The sequence below is a fragment of the Danaus plexippus genome, chromosome 15, assembly GCF_018135715.1.
Source record: "Danaus plexippus chromosome 15, MEX_DaPlex, whole genome shotgun sequence".
NCBI classification, from domain to species: Eukaryota; Metazoa; Arthropoda; class Insecta; order Lepidoptera; family Nymphalidae; genus Danaus; species Danaus plexippus.
The window spans coordinates 7,132,404-7,153,862 of NC_083547.1; the positions used below are offsets into that span (position 1 = coordinate 7,132,404).

Consider the following 21,459-nt stretch of genomic DNA (forward strand, 5'->3'; position numbering starts at 1 on the left):
AAACATAATTAATGTAAAACAAAAACATAATTTGAAGTTATAAAAACGATAATTTTAAACTTGTTTTAATGATAACCTACTCAAACAATACTTGACCTTCACCTTTAATAAAAATATATTACGTTGATAATAATATACTTTATAAAACATCTCCATTTTAAGCATAAAATTTTATAAGCATTTAGAATTACATAATTTCAACGCCTTGTGGTAATTTCCCAACCTCTTACTAGTGACCTTTAAAAGCCTTCGTTTCGTTATTAGAAGCATTAAATAAAGCAGTAGGTCTTTAAAAATGGAATTAGTAAGAAAATTGGAAACTTTGCTGAAAATAATGAACCTCTTTGTTATAGCTGAACTTTTATTAATAACGGGTTACTGTAACAAAGAATTTATTATATATATTATATTTTATGAGAATAAAAATATATTTTATTGATTTCTAACTTATTACAATAACAGGAATGTTCAGTTTTTACGTATCATTTTGTTTTCCAATGCCTTAGACCTCGAACGACGAAAACTTCTCAGCATTCCATGGATTCACCGTGTTCGTGCCGGGTCCACCGCGTTGCAAGGAGAGGAGCTTCAACAGTGCCTGGGACTTGCGACCCAGGTAGGTTATAGGTTTGGTAAATATCTAAACGCTCACCTCCACCGTCCAAGCTCCTCTCTCTATCTAAGCAAAATTTGAAACAAATCTACCAGGGCTCCCGTCGAAGTACGTTCCATGAATGAACAGATAGGCCCAAGATTTTTGCTGTATTGAAGAAAGATTTAGCTATTATAACTCTCGCTCCCACTTCTACCGCGTACAAATTTCCGACAAACCTATGCTTAGTGAGTTCGTTAGCGAGCTCGTTATACTTGTTGAACTTCATGGCTTGGTTTTTGTGTATGTTGGTTTCTCAATGAAACCCTTCTTGTAAACCGTAAGCCTTAAGCTTATGTACAAATTTATGAATATTACCTACCCCATTTTATTAAAAATACAATCAAACAGTAAAATATCATAATTCTTATAAAATATGTTTTTTACAAAAATTCCACTGGTTAAGAGTTTATTTGTGATTATTTTTTTAGTTTTATATCAAATGTGGGAAAAGTGAAAATTTTCTGTTTTTTCTGTTTTTTTATAATATTAAATATTCCATACTATTTGGAATATTGAAACGGTGTGAATGATGTATTTGGCCTTAGTTCTAAAATAATATTTGACTAAAAAACGACAATGGTATTGTTATGATGTACATATTGTACTTTTGTGATATCTATTGAATTATTACCGTCATATAAAAACGGTAATTTTCCGTGTTCACATTCATTACAATTAAAAACAAATCATATTGTAGATATAAAACATGATTTATACCAACGTCAATTACTATATACAATAAAATTATTTAACGTTTATAAACTTTTATATTATCCTTTTGTCATTTTTGACTTTATCCTTCCCATTTTTATATTTATCATAAAGAGCACAGAAAAGGATTTTGGTAAACACTATTTTCCAAAGCGAGGTCAAAGTGATTATTTGATATATTAAATGAAATCAGTTCCACATATTGACAACTATTAACTAACCAACTGACTAATATCAAACAAAAACAATGTAGCTTTAATATGCACAGATATCAATGGAATTTTGAAGTAGCAGGTTCAGTAGCTATTGTTTATAGTAGAAAAACTGGTTATTTTTATAACTTATCTTCAAAATTATCCAAAAAAAGACCTGTAACCTCTGAATAACATGTACTATGTCTTATGTATTTTTTGTACCTTTGATAAAAACCTCTAATAAAAATAAAAGCTAAAACGTCAACCTACACAGTCCTCACCTGATGTTACATCTGACTACAGAATTCTTATCCTAATCTTATTCTAATCATTCAATCTACAACTTCCGAATAACATTTAGTTGCAGAATGCCAAAAGAATCTTGTTCTGATTGAGACCGGAAAATCATATTATCCATTTAGCTTCAACTCGTAGAGATGGACGTCGTTATATTGGTGGGACCGAGTACTATCAAAATAGGTACTCATATTTTTTAGTTCCTTATCGAGATATAAGCCCCCAATGTATTCAAAACATTAAAAAAATAATGAATTAATTTTACTTTAAATGTATTATTTCTATATTATGAAGAAAAAATATATAATTTTATAGTAAAAACTAAGTATTTTTTATAAGAGTATTATGATATGACATCGGTCAATCAATACATCTTATAAAACAAAGTCCCTCGCCGCGTCTGTCTGTTCGCGATAAATAGAAAAACTACTTCACCGATTATTTATCAAAGAGTTATCACCACTCGATAGCGTGATTCTTGAGAAAGGTTTTAGTATATAATATGTTAAATTTTTGTATTAACTTGTGTTTACATTAACGATATTTGTTGAAGATGTCGGGAAAACATGAGCCGTCTGAGAGCTTTTAACGAAAATGCTGTCTAAAGTCTTTGAGATATAATAAAATAATATATGGTGGAATTGTGTATCTTATATAGATCTACAGAAAAGTCCGCGGTGGCATATGTCTATTCCTTAACGTACTATATACATTTTACAACTTTTATCAATTGGCATTCCTAAAGCGTTTATTGGAAAGCTATTTACATAAATACGGTATTAAGTCTTATCAAAATAAATTACTTCGTTTTAAAGCCTACATCAGTATCTGTAAATTATACTTTAAATGATTTAAATCGGGCGTACCATTTGAAACTTATCATAATATAAGTTTAATTATTCAATAAATGAAATAGGCTATTTCTTATTTTTTGTAAAGACCCCGTGCAAAGCCGGGGCTAGTACTTAGTTTATAAATAAAAAAAGAATCTTTACGTTTAATCAAAAGCTCGTAATAATAAAACAAAAATATTACAATATAATAATTGCCTTTTGAAGTAAAATGTTAGTTTTTCGTTAAACGAATGAGATAATTTCCTTCGTTTGTACTATCTAGACTTTTATTATTGGGTAAGTCCGGGGTAGTTGGCCATAGTTGTTACTAAATGATGTCAAAAAAAAATTACATGTTTTTTTAGAATTTTGTATTTGAAATTTAACTTTAAACAATCGACGCTGAAATTATAATCACCAAAATAACAATATTTAATGAGATCGCTTATATATATATTTTCTTTTCAATAACGATTGGCCGTCTCTCGTTAAGCATCCGATTATGATGGCCTTAGCATTAGATGTAAGATGACAATATCCTTAATTCTATATACCGCCTTTTCTTAAAGCATACTTAAAAACTCTAGAGGTGGAAGTCTAACCCAGAAAGGCAGACATTTTTTTAATCAAAATGTCTGTAAGCATTTATTGTTATAATTATAATAATTTATTCAATATTTATTTATCACTTTCAAAGTAAATTGTGATTTAGCTTGTTGGTTAATAATAATTTTAAAGTGAGAAACATGCACTCCATTTTCGCAATAGGAACATAATGTTCATACAATATATTACGTAAATTTGCTCGTTACTCCTGGATGCTTAGTCTTAGTTGACATTATACGGAGCGTTAGCAGTTTTTCATTCATAAATCTTCTTACATTATAGTATTATTAACGTCGGTTATTTTATGAGAAACGGTGAACGCTTCGTATTTATTGTGACGATGCACACTGGGGTTAAGAATACTGAAAAATTACTTGATTTAAACTCCTATAATAAATATCAAATGACATGTTTCATAAATGAGACAAAACCTCTCAGCATTCCATGGATTCACCGTGCGGGTGCCGGGTCCATCGTGATATAAATTATAGTCCAATTAAATTGTGCATATGCGATTTCGTATGTAACTTATAAGGAAAAAATTTACCAATGTATTCCCTATATATTTTTACTTTTCTATTTCTGTAATATATTGTTCACTTCAGGACATTGAAACGAATTCGAGGGTAGATCGTAAATACTAATTATATCAAAGAGAATGAGTAATAATATTTTTAAAATAATTTCCCTGACATAATGAGCTATTGAAATTATTCTGTACACATGTTTCTCCAATTAGATACAATAATTAAGAAGACGCCTACGTCTCTAAATTCTGTATCGGTTGTTAAATTTAGAGTACTGCTTTTATATATTCTAATAATTTTCAAAATTTTAAGTCATTAGTGCTTTTCCATAATTTTCAGTGACTTTGTATTATCGGCGTAAATAAGAAAATTAGATTTTTCTATTGCAATATATCATTAATGTTAAACAATAAGTGTCGAAGGTAAGAGGTAAACCAAATTATTTGCACAAAATTTTAGCTCTATCATTTATAAATCGCAGTTATTTAGTTTCCGTCACTGAGATACGATGCCAATATATAAGCTAGTCTTAGCACATAGCGAGAGTTAAATTTATTTAATTCCACTTAAATAGAAACAGAAAAAATGGCCGATGAGCATCCTCTGGCAAATATATAGTGTCAGAAAAGCACTCCGAGTACAAGATTAACCCCTTTAGATATAACCGTTGGTATAGAGGGGAGTGCACACTAACATGTCTATTAGGTCCTTTCTACATATTAGAGATTACCATAAAGATATTACCATTAGCGGTTTTATTATATTAGTAAAGTGAATGAAATGTTTTTTTAAGAGATGTTATTATTTTTTCCGTTATTAAAATGCTAAAACAATTTGACCTTGGGTTTGGCTCCCTCTCATACGCGTTCACTTTAACGATCATCGAGTTCCTTATATATGCACAACATAAATATCTTAATTAATGTAACACCTGCACATGTTTATTCCACAATTTTTTTTGGTTTGCTGTTGTTATGACTGTTGGTACCACAGAATATTCATGTATGCAAGTACGCATATTGAAAATTTACTTTCAATTTTCAAAAACTTTGCAACTAACACTTGTTAGGAATAACTTTAACAACGTATGGATATCAAACCATTTAAAAGACGACATAACTTTTTTTGAAACAAAAATTTGATATTGCATTTACAGTACTGTTGAATCATATAAAACATACCTCATTCGTCATTAATTAAAGCATGCGCTGCACTTAGTTTTATAAAATAATTTAGTAATACGAAACCGTTTTGAAACGGTATTACCCTTGTATTTTACTTTAGGCAAAAACAAAAAAATACCAGCAATATAATTTACTAATTAGCTATGTAATTTTCCGTGTTTTCAAAATTGAAAAAAGTGTCAGAATAATAATTGCGTGAAGCGACAAATTTAGTGAACTATTTAAAATTATGTTTATTGTGACTCACATAATTTTATTTAAAATTAAAAATGATTATTTACATTATCTTTTTCCCCACTATATCACACAAGTTAAAGGGTTATCAAATGAAATAAAATTTTAGAGTGACAGAATTAATATTGATAAAAAATGTATTCTAACACACATATGATACTGTAACATAATTTCCGTCGAGTAAAAATTTTAATTTTAACAACGCGATGTAAAATGAATATTAAGATGAAAAATGATAATCTTAGCAGATTATTTCTATGATTTTAACGAAAATGAAACTCATATATATTTTTTTGCACATATTGGTCGTTTCAACCATGATATTATATCTTCTGTCATATTCACAGAATTCACTAATCTAAAGCACTTAAAAGTCAACCGCACAGTCGGTGTACACAAACCGGTATGGCAGCATTTCTTATATTTCAACTTACACACTCACCCACATACTAAATGGTGCCTATTATTAATACTATATGATCTCATCAAAACATGAGGCCAGATAAACGTGAACAATTTTAAAAACAGCAATTTGAATTTATTGAAACCAACGAGCACATATGTACATATGTATGTCTTCTTATATCGGGCATTTAAAAATTTTAATGATTTAGGACCTAATAGTTGTTTTTAACCAACTGAAGACGTAATAGTTGTTTTTAGATAACATCATACCTATACGGTATAACTATTAAATATCCATCAATTATTAATATGTTTCAATGAAACTAGTATTTTTCGGATATATTACGCAAATTTTATTATTTTAAAAGTACATAATCACGACGTTTCGGTTACTTTTCAGGAACCGTGATCACGGGCAGACGGGATGTGGAATTTTAATGTATAAAACTCGCGAAAGTCTTAGATATCATTAATTATTAATATGGTATTTCTACACTTGCACATCATTTTTAAAATACTTTAAGAAAGACGCTTTGCTTATTTGTTTTTAACTTAAGTAGAAAAAACTGAGTAAATGTTTAAATAAATTAATATGTTTAAAAAATTACATTGCGAATGCTAAGATAGATAGATTTCACTGGAAAATATTACAAACAAAAAATATATAGTGAGTCGAAATAATTATTATCAAAATACGATGTATAAAATGGTAGTTACCTTTTTTGATACCCAATTAGTATTTTTTATGTAAGAGGATTATGTAGTCCTTACATGCTTGCTAATGGTACTTAAATAACGTTTTATAAAATAAACATTAGTATTACAAAATTAAGAATACATATGAAGCGAACAATGTATTGAATCATTTTATATTTTATTATATAAGTAAATATTTAGTATATTTACTAAGAATAAATCTATAAACATACTACAGCTTGTAAAGGATAAGGAGAAATAAGTGAAAAACTTATTTAAACTGTGGCACACTCTAACACGATCTTTTGAAAGTATTAAAGCTTCGTGTGCCTACAATTTAGAAGATATTTGTGAATTTAATAGAATTTGAATAGAGATCTAATTTACTCAATGTTATTAGGATAATCCTTTTCGTTTTATCAGACAGCGGGATCATGAAGGGTCAAACCGTTTACCCTCATAGTTAAATGAATGTGAAATAAATATCTTACAAAATAGTAGATATATATTTGGTATCATATCTATTTATGGATCATTAACTATTCACAGAGAAAACAGAACAACTCTTTGTTATTATGTATCATTTAATAAAAGCAGAACTATTCTGTTTTTAATTGTAAATGAAACTCAAAGACAACACCATAATATTTTACTATTTTTTACAGATATCTAAAGACTATTTGAATCATAACAACATTAACCGCTACGATCCGCTATTTTTTAATTATACTTCTCAGTACACACTTTCTAATTGTATGCACTTGAAAGTTTGTTTCTGTGGGAAAAAAAAAACATCACGTAACATTTCATTTCAGTCGCTTATTATTTTAATATCACCTTGTCCGTTTTTAGAACAAAAAGTTAATTTTACTGTATTGCACATTAACCAATTCCCGCAAGAGTGGCAAACAGCGTGTATTAGAGTTTAAAGTGACATATTATATTGCATAAGTTTGTTTAAAGTAGTAAGTTGAATTCTCTCCAATTTAAGGTGCAGAGATAAATAAATACTAAATTCTTCCGTTTCTGTTCATTAAATGATTCCTTCACCAATATGCCAATAGTTATATATGAGCAATATTCAGCTACAGGAGATAATTAAATTTTAATTTAATAAAAGAGCTGGTGCAAAATTCTTTAAAAAGGACAGATTTAACGTTTAACTTCCAAAGTATTGATATGCGATCACTTCAACAATTAAGTCATCTTTCTCGGATCGTTTTAGTGAATTAAGAAAATCAGTTTATAATCTTCATAACCATAATGCGGGAATGGATGAACTCCATAAAAAAACGGCAAAAAATATTATACAGCCAATGATAAAAAAAAAAAAACAAATTTTAATATTAAGCAGTATACACATTAAGTGTCACTAAACTAAGCGACACTATTTCATACAATACATACGTGGTATTTCCATTATATATTTATTTCCGTTCGTTGGTCAAAACATTTAAAGGTCAACGAAAAAAAGTTATTTCACTTTTATTATAAGTTTTTTGCCATGGCGAATTTGTATCAAATATGAAGCAATACCTACAATTTTAATTTTTATAGTAAAATGTAAAAATAAAATGGACCAAAATATAAACTTTATTTAAAATTAAGAACAAAAACTACCTCATAATAGCTAGATGTACTTATGTACTATAAACACAAGTAGGTAAAATTATTTTATACATAAAACCTTCTAAATAATTGGGTGAGGCCTGCGAGAATTACGCGAAAACTAACAAGTTTATGTCTAGGGAACTATAATTTTTATTGTAACTAATCGGGTAAAGTTTTTATTTCATATTCTTTTTCAATTATTTTGCTATTTTATGAGATATTCCTTTATGTTTTGATTTTAATCCTTTAAATATAATGAAGAAAAATTTTATTAAAAAATTATAACACTATGTTTTCGCAACATAAAAAAAAGTTAGTGATAATTCTTCATGATTTAACATTTGATAAATACGTAATCTCAATAACTAAATATACGTAATTAAAACGATGTGACCTAATATGTTATTGTGAAAGTAATCGATACTTTGTAATGCCTATTGTTTAATAACAATCAATAGAGAAAGCAATAGCTCTCACACGATATTTATAACTGAGTTTTAATTTATTAATTTACTTACTATAATATTAATACAGAGAACACGGACACAGAGACACAGAGCAGTTAATTGTTTAATCCCTAGTCTAAATATTTTTGAACTGTGTGTTAATGAAATAAATATTAAGATAAATCGATTTTTTATAATTATATTAAAATTATTTAATAAACAAAACTAAGTGTGGAATAATTATCAATTCACTTTTAAAATAGATGTATTTCTAAACGGTTTTACAAAGTTTTTAGGTAACACTTAAGATAAGAAGCTCTTGTGGAACTAATCTTAAATAGCCTCCCGGGTCAACTTAGCACTGTCGCCTCTGTAGTCGGAATAGTGAGATAGCTAGCGTGTAGGGTATTTATTTTGGGTATATTTTGCGGATTTTATTAAAAAAAATGTAATTTTAAATATTTTTAACGTAGTTTTTTAATATAGTTGTATCCAAAATTGTTCACCCACTCGACGCCTGCATCTAGATAATTACAATTAACTGTTTTTTTTTTTATATGTTTTATTATTTTCTTTTTTTATAAGAACAAACAAATAAAAAGTCGCGTAATGTAATCGCGAAAGTCAGACATTAGTACATTATTTAAATACATTATAAGATAAGATAAATGTGTGCATATTATTGAAATACCCAAAAATAAACATAGAGTAAGTCACGCAACGAGTACTTGTAATAACCGGAAAATCGTGTTCAAGTTGAACTTAGGTTGCCAACTGGAAAACGATATTCCGGGGGTTAAAGGTTCAAATCCTGGTCGTTTAGAAGAATTTTTCAGTCTATACCTATTATTTTATTTTAATTCAAGTACTAGCTCAATATTACTAAAACTACATATATCATGTGATAATTTATCTTTTTCAACATTACCCTAGTCGCTTACAATCTTAAAATTTTTAAATAGAAGTTCATTTTTATAGAGTTTACAATTAATATATTTTTAATATTTCGTCAATTGGTGCTCTTTATATCAAATTCTATATTTAACACATTTGTATGTGCGTGGGTACTTAGGTTAATATACCCGGATAATCTGCCTTCATTTGCAAGGTATCTTGTTGCATTGTGATTTAAGTTAATTCATTCCTTTTCTAATTAGCCGTTTAATATGATACTCATTTTGTAGCTGAGGAAAAGATTAATCCGCTATTTTCGAGTAACAATTAAAATAACTTATGAGGATTCAACCTAATATGCCTAGAAGTTTCCTGAATTTGAGCCGTATACGAGTTTTACGCGAAAACGTTATAACGTATAAAGAAAACGTATCTTTTAATTTAAAGCAAATTCCAAATTATGTTTCTTTATTTAGCCAAAAATACAACATTTAACCAATGCTATATACAAAGATAACGGTACATGTATTTACAAATATTATTTTTTATTTAATTAAGTGAGTAAGATCACATTTAAATACGTAACAAAAAGGTATCCCAACTTAACCCAAATAAAAATTTGCTTTTTTTTCATTCGAATGGGATTTGTAATAACAAAAATATCATAAAGCTAATCTAATGTAATGTAAAATAGAGATGTAAAGAACTAAGATAAAATGGTAATCAGAACAGACTAATTCTACAAATTACCATATGGATATTAACAACAAGTAATCAGAATTTTGTTGATAAAATACTTTATATTACATTTTGTTCTAAACCATTTTAGTTTTCAAAATTATTTCTCACATCTTTTCAAACAAACGAATAACAAAGACCCACGCTTAAATACATTAATAAGCAAAAGGTCTATTCAATGATTTGAATTGTATAAAACATAACAATAACCTACTATATTAAAATTATTAAACATCCTCATGGGCTATCAAATCATAAAGAAATAATTACTTACCTTTCATTAAAATATATATTGTGTTATATATTTCACAAAACATAAATACTAATAAAGAAATAAGAAAATCAAAATTATGACAATCCTTTATTTAATAACAATAGCTGCACTAATAGTTATCGCGCATTGAATCATTTCTTTTATGAGACGAGATAAAAACGTTGTCTATTATCTTTCAAGTGTAACATTATAATTCTTATCAACAAGTCGGAAATCTTTGAGACCGCTGTAATATAATTCCTTATTATAACAATAAAGGTGAAATAATAGTTTGTTTAAGAAATATAAAAAATTAGATTAAAAATGAGAATATTATATTATACAAGCATTTAATATTACTTAACATCTTTAAAAACAAAGTTAAAAGGTTCACACATATAATTCAAGGCTGCAGTTCGATACCGTAGCGGAGGTCCGAACCATTCTACATGGAAATTCTCAATTACTTTGGAAAGGAAGGTTTCTGTTTCCAATTCAGCTATACGTCGACCTGTTGGGAAATACATTACATTAATTCTTCTTTATTTCTTCTTACCACTTACTTCGTCTAGATTAAAAAGTACGAAATGATAGTATAATGTTTTCTTCTCATTATTTATTCATTTTTGTCCAATCGGCATTGATTGATTGATTATGCTATCGATTGCTATGTATCTGAGATGCATTTTCTCATTGATCTCAGTTGTGTTTATACCAATATTGTTTGTATATCTCTTTGTGTTTTTTTTAAAAAGTACCAGTTATGTTTTATCATACATCATTCTTTAATAAGCGATTTCTACTAAAATAATGAAATAACTTTAATAATTGGTGATATTTTACAAATTGTTAGCCTTTTCCCTATTTTATTTTAATTTACCTTCACATATAATCTATTAAAACAAAAAAATCTCCTAGCAATCACGGTAATGAGACCGTTTGTCATAAAAATTTACTATTTAAAAAGAGACCTTGTCGACACACTCAGAAATAATAAAAGGAATTAATTATTATTATCCAAAAAGATGGTAATTTTCATATAATTCCGTATTTTATACAAATAGGAATAAAATATTGCGAGTATAAAAACACAATGAGATTCATGACGTTTCATGTATACATTTAACACCTTCATGATCGTCTTTGATTATTATCGATGATAAATCATTGGTATGTAATAATGGGTATCTAAATTTTTTACCAATTACCTATACAACTTCGGATCCCGAATCCAAAAGGGACAAAGGCAAATGGATGAGCATTTCCATAATACAGTGGATCAGTCTTTTCTGCTAGCCATCGTTCTGGTAAATATTCCAATGGTCTAGGAAAGTTTTTGTCCGATTTAGACATTGTTTGATGATAAAAAGTAACTTTCATCTGGAACAATAACATGTTAGATATTACGAAATAATTATTAAAATACTATTTATTAAATTGAGTTACAATAAAAAACTAACGTTTTTTGGGATGTGATACCCAAGAATATTATAATCCTTTGTTGTTAGTCTCAAATTTCCTGAAGCGACAGGTAAGATACGCATAGATTCTTTTAATACTGCCTTAAGGTACGCTTTTTTATCTTTTTGCGATTTTATTTCCTCCCTCAATTTGTTTTGTTTGTCCGGATTCGTTGCAAGCAAATATAATGTTGCAATTATCGTATTTGCAGCCTAAAAAAAATATAAATAATTACAATACTAGATAGAACTTAAATAATAATCAGTTATATATGAATATACTTTACTAAATAATTATCTTTCAAAAATAATAAAAAATATTAATTTAGTTATTTCACCGTATCCACTCCTGCCAGTAACATATCGCTTGCCATAATTACTGCCACATCCTTATCAATTTCAAGTAATTTTTGCAAAACTCCTTTTTCTTCATTAGCATTATTATTTTTTGCATCTAGTTTTTCAATAGCTTTATCAATGAAATATCTACTTAACCTGTAAGTATATTAATTTTAATATAAATTCATAAACTATATCAAACAACTGTTTCATAAAATATTTACGTCATCTGATCTTCGTAACATTGCATAGCTTTTTTAAACGTCGGAGTAGAGATATATTTCCAAAGGCTTGGGTTCAAGTCCAACTTGTCGGCATATTTAAACATATTGTGAACTGTCTGTATTAGTTTCTTGACTGGTGAGTTTTCTGGCAAATTTGAATCGAAACAGTTTAGTCGATCGCCAAGAGCGACTACACCAATAGATTCTAAGGCCCATAGATTCATCTCTTCGTCAAATTTTCCTTCAATCATATTCTTGTCGTTACGTTTAGACCTCATTCTATAAAAAATATAAAATAAAAACATAACATTTTCAGCACACGCCACAATTCCAAAGTATATTTGTTTTTCAATACGGTTTTATAATTTGACTACCTTTTAATCATATCTTCCGCTACTTCATTCAATGTGTTGCTGTATAAAATGATGGTTTTAGGTTGTAGCATAATTGGATTGACCGTTGATCGGAATTTTTTCCAAGGTTCACCATGGCTAGAAATTAAAGAGTTGAAACATTGAATGTGTTTAATGAATGCCATGACTTTTACACTTTCTCTTTTTCACTTTATTTTTTATTTTTCTAGAAAATAAATATTATCTTCTCACAAATTTATACGAACGTTTTCTCTCACATCTATCGTTTTGAATTTTGTTAAAAGCTTTGTATGCTTATTTCAGAATTTCAATACATATTACAGTATTAATTAATTATATTTTTTTATTTGTCAATGATATTTCATAATTTTAAGCAAATTAAATATTTACTCTGTCCCCAGTCCTGTCACTATATCAGTTTTCCCTTTATTACTGTACACCTTTCTATAATATTCCAAAGAAATAAAAGTCGGCCGGTAAGGCATCCTATTTTCTCCCCACAGGACCTTAAAAAATAATCATGAATGAATTATCATAGTTAAAAATTGTTCTTCCAAAAAAAGATTATATACCTGAGACGCGGCTTCTGCATCGAATAGAAATATGACGGGTTTTGCACCAAATACACCATCTAACTTTGCTATAGGCCCATATTTTTCGTATAACACATCGCCCAAATTAGAAACGTCTTCCAACATTCCTAGAACGTAGGCCCTTGTTACCCCATATCTTATATAAAAATTAATGTGTAGCATGAAGTTAAAAAAAAAATAAAAATAATAATTTAATAAATTTTAACATTTAATGTTGTTGTACTTTTATCGTCAATAAATTGTATTACAATAAAATGGTTGGTATTATGTGACAAAATTATAATTCAATACATGACAAATTCAGTCTTTTAATTTTGTAGCCTTAATTTTTGCTTGTCTAAAATTAATTATTCATTTTATTTAATGAATTTGAACACTTATAGATATTTTAATAATCTTTGAGTATTTATCTATATTATTTAACTAGTTACGAATCAATTATAAAGCAGTTGTTATTTTTGATTTCTATATAATATATATCACACCCTTATTTAGATTAAAAATAGAAATCATGTCTTTATTTTATAGCATTTCTGTTGCTGACATGAATCCACAATATTGTTTTAGGTCTTATTTAATAATTATTACTTTAATGTATATGTGTAATGAATAATGAGTTGTGTGCTATATACAATAGAGAAATAAATATATATTTAGTCTCATACAACGCAACAGCTTCGCCAAAAGTGAAGCACATACATATATAAATAAGCATCTGACTGTATAGATTCAATTAGAATGAACATGCTAATAACAATCTAGACAAAATAACGGACCTCCAGGAAAGTAATGGTGCAATTGTCCTATTAGAGGCAGAGTTGGTGGTCCTGGTATTTCTCGCCAGGACTTTAGTTTAATTTCTGTGGCATCGACATTTACTGATACTTTGTTCACTGAAACGGACCTGAAAATGTTAATGCCCTTAATGTTTTATGATACGGTTTGAAACACAATATTTTTAATGTATTGTTTGAAAATACTGTATATAAATGTACCTCAAACGTGATCATTAATTTCGAATTAATAAATGTGAGTATATAATTATTTTTACACCTGATATTATAATGACTAAAGTCTTTATTATTATTCTCATATATTTTAAAAGATTAGACGAAAATCAAATGTTAAATATTTAAAGTAGCTATGTCCCAACTTAATTCTTAGTTACCGCTAAAAGAAATGTTCTGGATTTTTGTCTCCATAAACATTTAATTTAAACTGCCCAATTTAAAATTAATTAAATATTTTACAAGTTTTCTTATCTTTTTTAATTGACATTTATTTTTAAAACTATCGAAAAAAATAAAAAATGTAAATAAAGACAGACAGAATTAATAAAACGTAAAAATATATACATACACTCACATAATATTTAAATGAGACATTGAATTTTACTTAAATAATACGACTTAATACTTACCTTGATATATTTTTATTTATAGGTGCTAAACAAAAGGTTGATCTTTTAAAAACTTGCATAGCGCACACACTTTTTTAGTATAGTCACAGGAAACATAAATAAAATCACTTATATATCATGTACACGTACTATCATGAGGAGCGAATTAAGTGGACTGATATCAACAGCGTGCTCTGTTCATTTGATCTTGATGTTTGTGCAGGTAAAAATATCGCCGGAATGTTATTTTAACTCTTTTGTATGCTGACCACGAAATGATGGAATGATGAGTCACAATAAACAAAAAAATTAAGTAACAAAAAAAATTTGTTTTATGGCGATACTCACAAAGCGGTTTGAATTAACCGAGTATCCGTTAGGCTTTTTAATAACTTGTAGAAGTGAAGTGTCAATTTCTGTCAACTTTATATATATATATATATATATATATATATATATATATATATATATATATATATCTATATATCGATATATATATATATATATATATATCGGGGAGTGTTCTGGGGAACTGTTTGATGTAGTGCCTTCGTCACCATTCCACCATCGCACTACTCGCCGTAGGCTTGGATTTCATCTACATCACCTAGATGTATTTAGTTGCAAGACTGTACGTGATTTTTTCCACGCACGTGCAGGGTGTGGAATGATCTTCCGCTCGAGGTTTCCCTATAGAGCTAGAGAACTACAAAATGGGGTCTTTCAAACATCAAGTGTTGAGGTGGCTCCTTCACTAACAATATCGGTAAAGCATCTACAACACCCTCTATGTTGCAGATGGCCATGGGCGACGGTTACTACTTTCCATCAAGTAGACCTTCTGCCCGTTTGCCCCTTAGGGTCATATATAAAAAATTAAAAAACAAGTGTTTTAAAATTGAAGGATATAAATTTCACCTTTAAAATAATAAAAGTGCAAAGTTATAACGTATATTACGTTTAGTTTGATATTTGGTATTTGAAGAGACAAAACGATGACATTGCCTTATCGTGTCAGTCATTATAGTAAGGAGGAGAAACTGTCTCAAGTACAGCAGAAATATTCAAATAAAATTGCTTGAGTGGATCTTAATGTAGAAGGAATATTGATTCCACTTTCAAGTTTGAATTTATAAGTAACAAACAGATAAAATGACTTGATACGAAAACATGTAAATAGCTGGTGAAGCTAAATTTAGCATATATAAAATACTAAACAAATATGTAAATCATTACACTATGTATACATACATACATATACGTAGCTCAAATATTTTTAAAATATTAGTTGATATTAACTTTAAAATATTTATTACCAATAAAAAACAGAGACATATGATAGCGGTGCAATAATACCATGTCATCTGTGGGGTGTTAAAATTATATTATACGTAATGAACACTACATAAATAAATATCAGAAATATCTGTCAATAAAAGCATACCTTAATTTCCTTTGTACGAACCTTAATCAAAAATATATAAATTAAAAAATACACATATTTTAACTATTTTAAAAAAAGCCTTTCTCACTATTATTCGAGAGTGTTAAGGCTTTGTGTACTTTAAATTTACGGCATCTGTGTCTATTCAGTAAAATTTAAATAGAACCCTTAATTTATTCAATGTTATTGGGATAATCCTTTTCGTTTTATCAGGCAGAGAGATCATGAAGGATCAACCTGTTTACCCTCATAGTTGAATGGGTATTAAATATACGTTTTATGAAATACTAAATCCGTGCTGATAGTAAGTTTATGTATATGTAGTATGTTTAATTAAATATTTACAGAATAAAACATAAAACTGTAATCATTGAAATATAAGATTAATTTGTTTTTTTTGTTAAATGCGGCTATATAATAATAATAGCAAAAATTTCAATCGAAGAAATGCTAGCAATAAAAACAAATTGATATATGATTTTGTGTCCAAGGTCTTTTATATATGATTTAAATTAGAAGAATTATTTCAAATTTTAGTTAGTATAAGAGCCAAATCACTCTACAACCTACTAAAAGACTCGGGCCTATCAAAACTAACATCAGTTCATTCTTGGAATGTGCGTCGAAAGCAGCCCTAGTAGGTTCGTTTCAAATTTGGTTAGGTATAGAGAGGAGCTTGGACGGTGCAGGTAAGTGTTAGATAAGGGCCCCTTAAATCTACACCTAAGTTGCAAGTCCCAGGCACTGTTGATGCTCTTCTCCCTGCAACATGATGGACCCGGCACCCGCACGGTGAATCCATGAAACGCTGAGAGGTTCCGCCTCATATCAGTTTTATCTCTAGTTAGTATTATTACGCAGTGTATTTATTAAATATATCAAATTTTATTTAAATATGTCTTATATGAAATAAAAATTAGAATCCAAAAATAAATTAATATTACTAATTATTTTAAGCTTGCTGTAGCTCTTGGAACAGACAATATACACATGAGCAAAATAAATGTTTAAACAGAACAATATTTGAATAAAAAATTTGTGAATTGCACGACTTTTCTCTAATTTTTTCACGACTGACCTCATATTGTTGGAAGACTATTTAACATATGCAAAGTTTCTGCTCAATGAAGACAACTCCATAAAAAAATCTTAGTACATTGGAACAAGGTCCAAGATATGTAACTAATTTACATACATTATTTTTTTATTTACACAACAGTAGGAATTTATTTACACTTCCTTCATCTACGAGTACTTAAAAATCGCCTTTGTAGTTCCAAAAATTTCTTCTATATACTATCTTATAACCCTGAACAATCTGTCCTGATATGAAGATTAAATATATGATTAGTGTTTAATTTACCCACTCGAGTCACGGTAACGCAACTAGAATGCGATATTCTGCAGGTGGCAAGTGTAAATACTGTTGATGAAATGAATTATTAAATATATATTATTTTACTTCATATATTGCTGGCTTAACAATAATAAATTGAATAAAAGCACAATTATATTTATTAACAATATTATAAACAAAATTAGATAAAGTAGAGTGCCTCCCCATAGGAGCCGAATGAGGTTTGAACACGTTAGGTATGTCTAAATTACGCACGAAGCTATTACATTGATTGTATTCTTGCACGAAAGCTCTCAATAAAACTGTTTTAATATAATTAACGAGTCACAATATCTTCTTAAAAGAGAGAGAAGACAATCTTATCTAATTCGTAAAGTCAAAAGTTATTGTAACTTATTTTTTTTATAAATTGTTGGTACATAAATTAAAATTAACTAAGGTTTACAAAAACTTATTTATAATCTAGAGGGAATAAAATTCTAACTATTAATTAATTATCATTACCTTGAGCAGTCGCAGCTGCCGCTCACAATGCATAAAAAAGTTGTAGAAAAGAATATTTTCATTTAAATTAAATTTTAACTTCATTTGGTGCTGGACTTTGTCTTAACTAAACAATACTTTTTAAATTGACATAAGTATCAGTATTTTTTTATTTGTAATGAATGATCTTTAAATTATTCACTTCTATTTCAGATTCCTTAATCATATTTCGTATCGTAAGTCAATGAGATCACGAAAAAGGATAGATACCTATTTTAGTGAATGCTTATCAACTTGTATTGCACTTATAAATACGTTGATTAATCTAATAATACATATTTCTTAAGTTTTAATATAAAAATGGATCTTCATTTCCAAAATGTTTCATATGAAAAATTACGCCACAAATAAATAAGATCTTTACTCTTTAGCTCTTACATACAGTCTTTATTATGATTAATAAATTAATTTTAACTTCTGCGAATATCTACAGGTAATTCAGCAATAAGATATGATATTGCAGCCCAAAACGCAGCGCAGTCTAGAACATCGGACTTATTTTGGGCAGTTAAGGTATCAGCATTTGAATGATGATACCAGAAATAACGATCATCCTTATTTAAAAGAGAGGCTCCAGGAATGCCCTTATCAATAAAAATTGAAATATCTGATCCTGTGGAATTGGCTACTTTCAGCCTATTTAAATCCCATGGTTTAAATAATTGTAAAATTTCATTAATTAAGCATGTAACGTTTTTAGATCCAGCTACTTCCAAACCCAAAGGTTTGAATGTTCCTTCATCAGATTCCATTATAAAATCTATGTTATCCAATTCATCACTGTGTCTTTCCAAGTAGGCCTTCGCACCATTAAGGCCTACTTCTTCAGACGTCCATAGTATTGCCCTCAGAGTTCTTCTTGGTTTTAATTTTAGGTAATTTAAAACAACAGGCACAAACCAACTAATCATCATACCGCCCCCATCGTCAATAGCACCCTGACCGACATCCCAACTATCTATATGTCCAGAAACTATAACCATTTTATTCGGAATATCATAGCCTTTTACATCAATAATTAAATTTCTAGATATATTTGCTTTCAGTTCATTTGACATTTGTATTTCTATAACAATAACTTCCCCACGGTTATGAATTCGCTGTAAAAAATCAGCATCTTCTATTGTAATTGCTGCAGCTGGTATTTTTTTAACGTGGGGTTCATAAACTAAATCTCCAGTATGAGTTGTATATAAGGAAATCGGAGTAATACTTCGAACTAAAACTGCTACAGCACCCTTTCTAGCAGCTTTGACGGCACTATTTCTTCTGTACTGAATAGTATTTTCATAAGTAGTAAAATTAGTATTAAAAAGAATGATTTTGCCTTTAATTATGGCATTATCGATACTTTCCAATTCTTCGAAACTAGACACCACAATAACTTCTGCTGTTATTTTTCCATCCGTTGGAACGCTGAGTCCAATACCAAGAATGGACAGTTGCTTTAGTCGTGGTCTTAGCATTTTAAGGGATTCAAGCCCACGTTTCCATTCAGGAACCTAAAATAAGAATCAAAAATTGAAATGACAGAAATGGATTGAACTATTATACAATATTAAATTATAATCTGTAAATTTAAACAAAAAATATACCATGACATCCTCTGTGTGAACATCATATACTCCGTTCTTGTTTGTGAGATCCTTCATATAGTCAATTGCCTTTTCGAGTGTTTCACTTCCTGATGGACGTGGTCCAAATTTGTCAATAAAAGTAGAATACCTGCAGAATTGATTTCAAGGAAATATAGTAGGATAATAGAGTTTGATACACGCGCTTGATGTAAAGGAATGTCAACCGAATCTCAACTATGGGTGGTTTCAAGTGGTTATTGCGATGCTGGCGAAGCACGGGCAGGTTGTTGGTAGTGATAGCATGTTCTATATGCTGCAGCTCTGCAGTTGAGTGACAGTCTGCGATATTATCACTTCAAATAGAAGGGATTACTGACAGAATAGGCAACATTTTGAAGAAGGTTTCGATCAAGACTATATACAAACGACACAAAAAAGTAAGCCAATTCTTGAGACCTATCAAGAGTATAATACCTTTACCAAAAGCGGAGGTATACAAACTCGATTGTGACTGTGGTTTGTCATACATTGGACAGACAAAAATTGCATCGGTAAAAGGGTTAAGAAACATATCTCAGACATCAAAAATAGGCGCGCGTCAAGGTCAGCACAGTGTGAACACACTATGGACAAACCAAGCCAATACAATCGAGGTAAATAAACCACAAATCGTTGCTCGTGAAGACAGATACATACCGAGGTTAATCCGGGAGGCTATTGAAATTAAAAAAACATCCGAATTTCAATAGGGAAGATGGCTAGAATCTATTCAACACCCGGGACCTCCTCTTTAAAAATATAAAATCTCGTGTCCGTGACCGCCGGCATCTAGAGCGGTACTCTAGAAAATTAAGAAATCGTTGGCGGTAGATGGTAAAGAACAAGACCAACTGATAGACATAACATCTCGTGTACCCGTGATTACGATTGCTGCAAAGTAACCGAAACGTCGGGAAAATGTAGTTTTTTAAAATAATAAAATACATTATTATAATATTAAAAATTAGTTCTCATTATCGTTCATATATATCTTGTAGCTGCTACATACTCCAACTTTTATTTGGAATGCCCAAAGTTATTTAAAGAGAACTGCCAGTACACACCAACTTCTAATTTCATGTAAGAAAACGTCCTAATTAATTCTGTTATTTTCGAGTATTTCAGTATCCATCATAGATCTTGAATCTAAACCTATTATAGTAATAAAATAAAATTACATCGCAATACATAAAAAAAAACAGGGAATCAAACAGTATTGTGTTGTATTTAGTAATTTAATTGTGATTTTTAGTCAAATTTGGAAAAAAAAATTATAGGTATTATTTTTCTTCTTAAATACTTACATTTCATAATAATCGCGAGATCCAAGTCCACTTCTTACTTCATGCATAATGTCAAGTACATTAGGTTTAAGTAAAGATAAATATCCTCTCAATGTATGATTGTATCCACAGTTATGTTGATCGTTACGGACACGGTCGTCTAAAAAATATTGTTTTTGTGCTTCTATTAGCAAAAACATATTCAAAAACAGAATTAAACGTGCTTGGTCCACAATAATTGACGGCATGTTACCGTTTGCTATATTAAATAGAAACTGAAGAAATTTTGAGTGATTAGTACCAAATTAATAATAAAACTTATCTGTGGCAAATTGATTTGCATAGGAAAGTTAAATGGGAAAGAATGACATAAATTATAATCATTCTTATCGTTTCTATACTTCAAACGATATTTATGCGATATCAGGAAATTAATTTTGGCTTCTTATTAAGCTCTTAATATTTAACTGTTTTATAAATATTAAAACTGAATAGTGCATAATTATTACTCTTCCTGCTGGTAGGTAGAAGTGTACCCATATA

At 29.0% G+C, this 21,459-nt stretch overlaps 2 protein-coding genes and 1 long non-coding RNA gene across 3 annotated transcripts; all 3 read right to left on the reverse strand.

The window, feature by feature from the left end:
• Nucleotides 1-343: 343 nt before the first annotated feature.
• On the reverse strand, nt 344-5,680 carry LOC133319241 (uncharacterized). Its single transcript, XR_009752921.1, has 2 exons — nt 480-5,680; nt 344-378 (listed from the first exon to the last, which is right to left on the reverse strand). It is a non-coding gene; the product is annotated as an uncharacterized LOC133319241 (long non-coding RNA).
• Nucleotides 5,681-10,378: 4,698 nt separating this feature from the next.
• Nucleotides 10,379-14,881, reverse strand: LOC133319211 (cytochrome P450 CYP12A2-like). Its single transcript, XM_061522759.1, has 10 exons — nt 14,695-14,881; nt 14,051-14,178; nt 13,254-13,381; nt 13,072-13,187; nt 12,682-12,798; nt 12,308-12,586; nt 12,083-12,239; nt 11,745-11,957; nt 11,493-11,664; nt 10,379-10,795 (listed from the first exon to the last, which is right to left on the reverse strand). Exons 1-10 carry the CDS (start codon nt 14,751-14,753, stop codon nt 10,641-10,643), a joined length of 1,524 nt encoding a protein of 507 aa, XP_061378743.1. The 5' UTR covers nt 14,754-14,881; the 3' UTR covers nt 10,379-10,640.
• Nucleotides 14,882-17,614: 2,733 nt separating this feature from the next.
• On the reverse strand, nt 17,615-21,187 carry LOC116766614 (carboxypeptidase Q-like). The gene is made up of 3 exons (XM_032656529.2): nt 20,938-21,187; nt 19,613-19,742; nt 17,615-19,519 (listed from the first exon to the last, which is right to left on the reverse strand). The coding sequence occupies exons 1-3, from the start codon at nt 21,162-21,164 to the stop codon at nt 18,428-18,430; spliced, it is 1,449 nt and encodes a 482-aa protein (XP_032512420.2). The 5' UTR covers nt 21,165-21,187; the 3' UTR covers nt 17,615-18,427.
• Nucleotides 21,188-21,459: the final 272 nt, after the last annotated feature.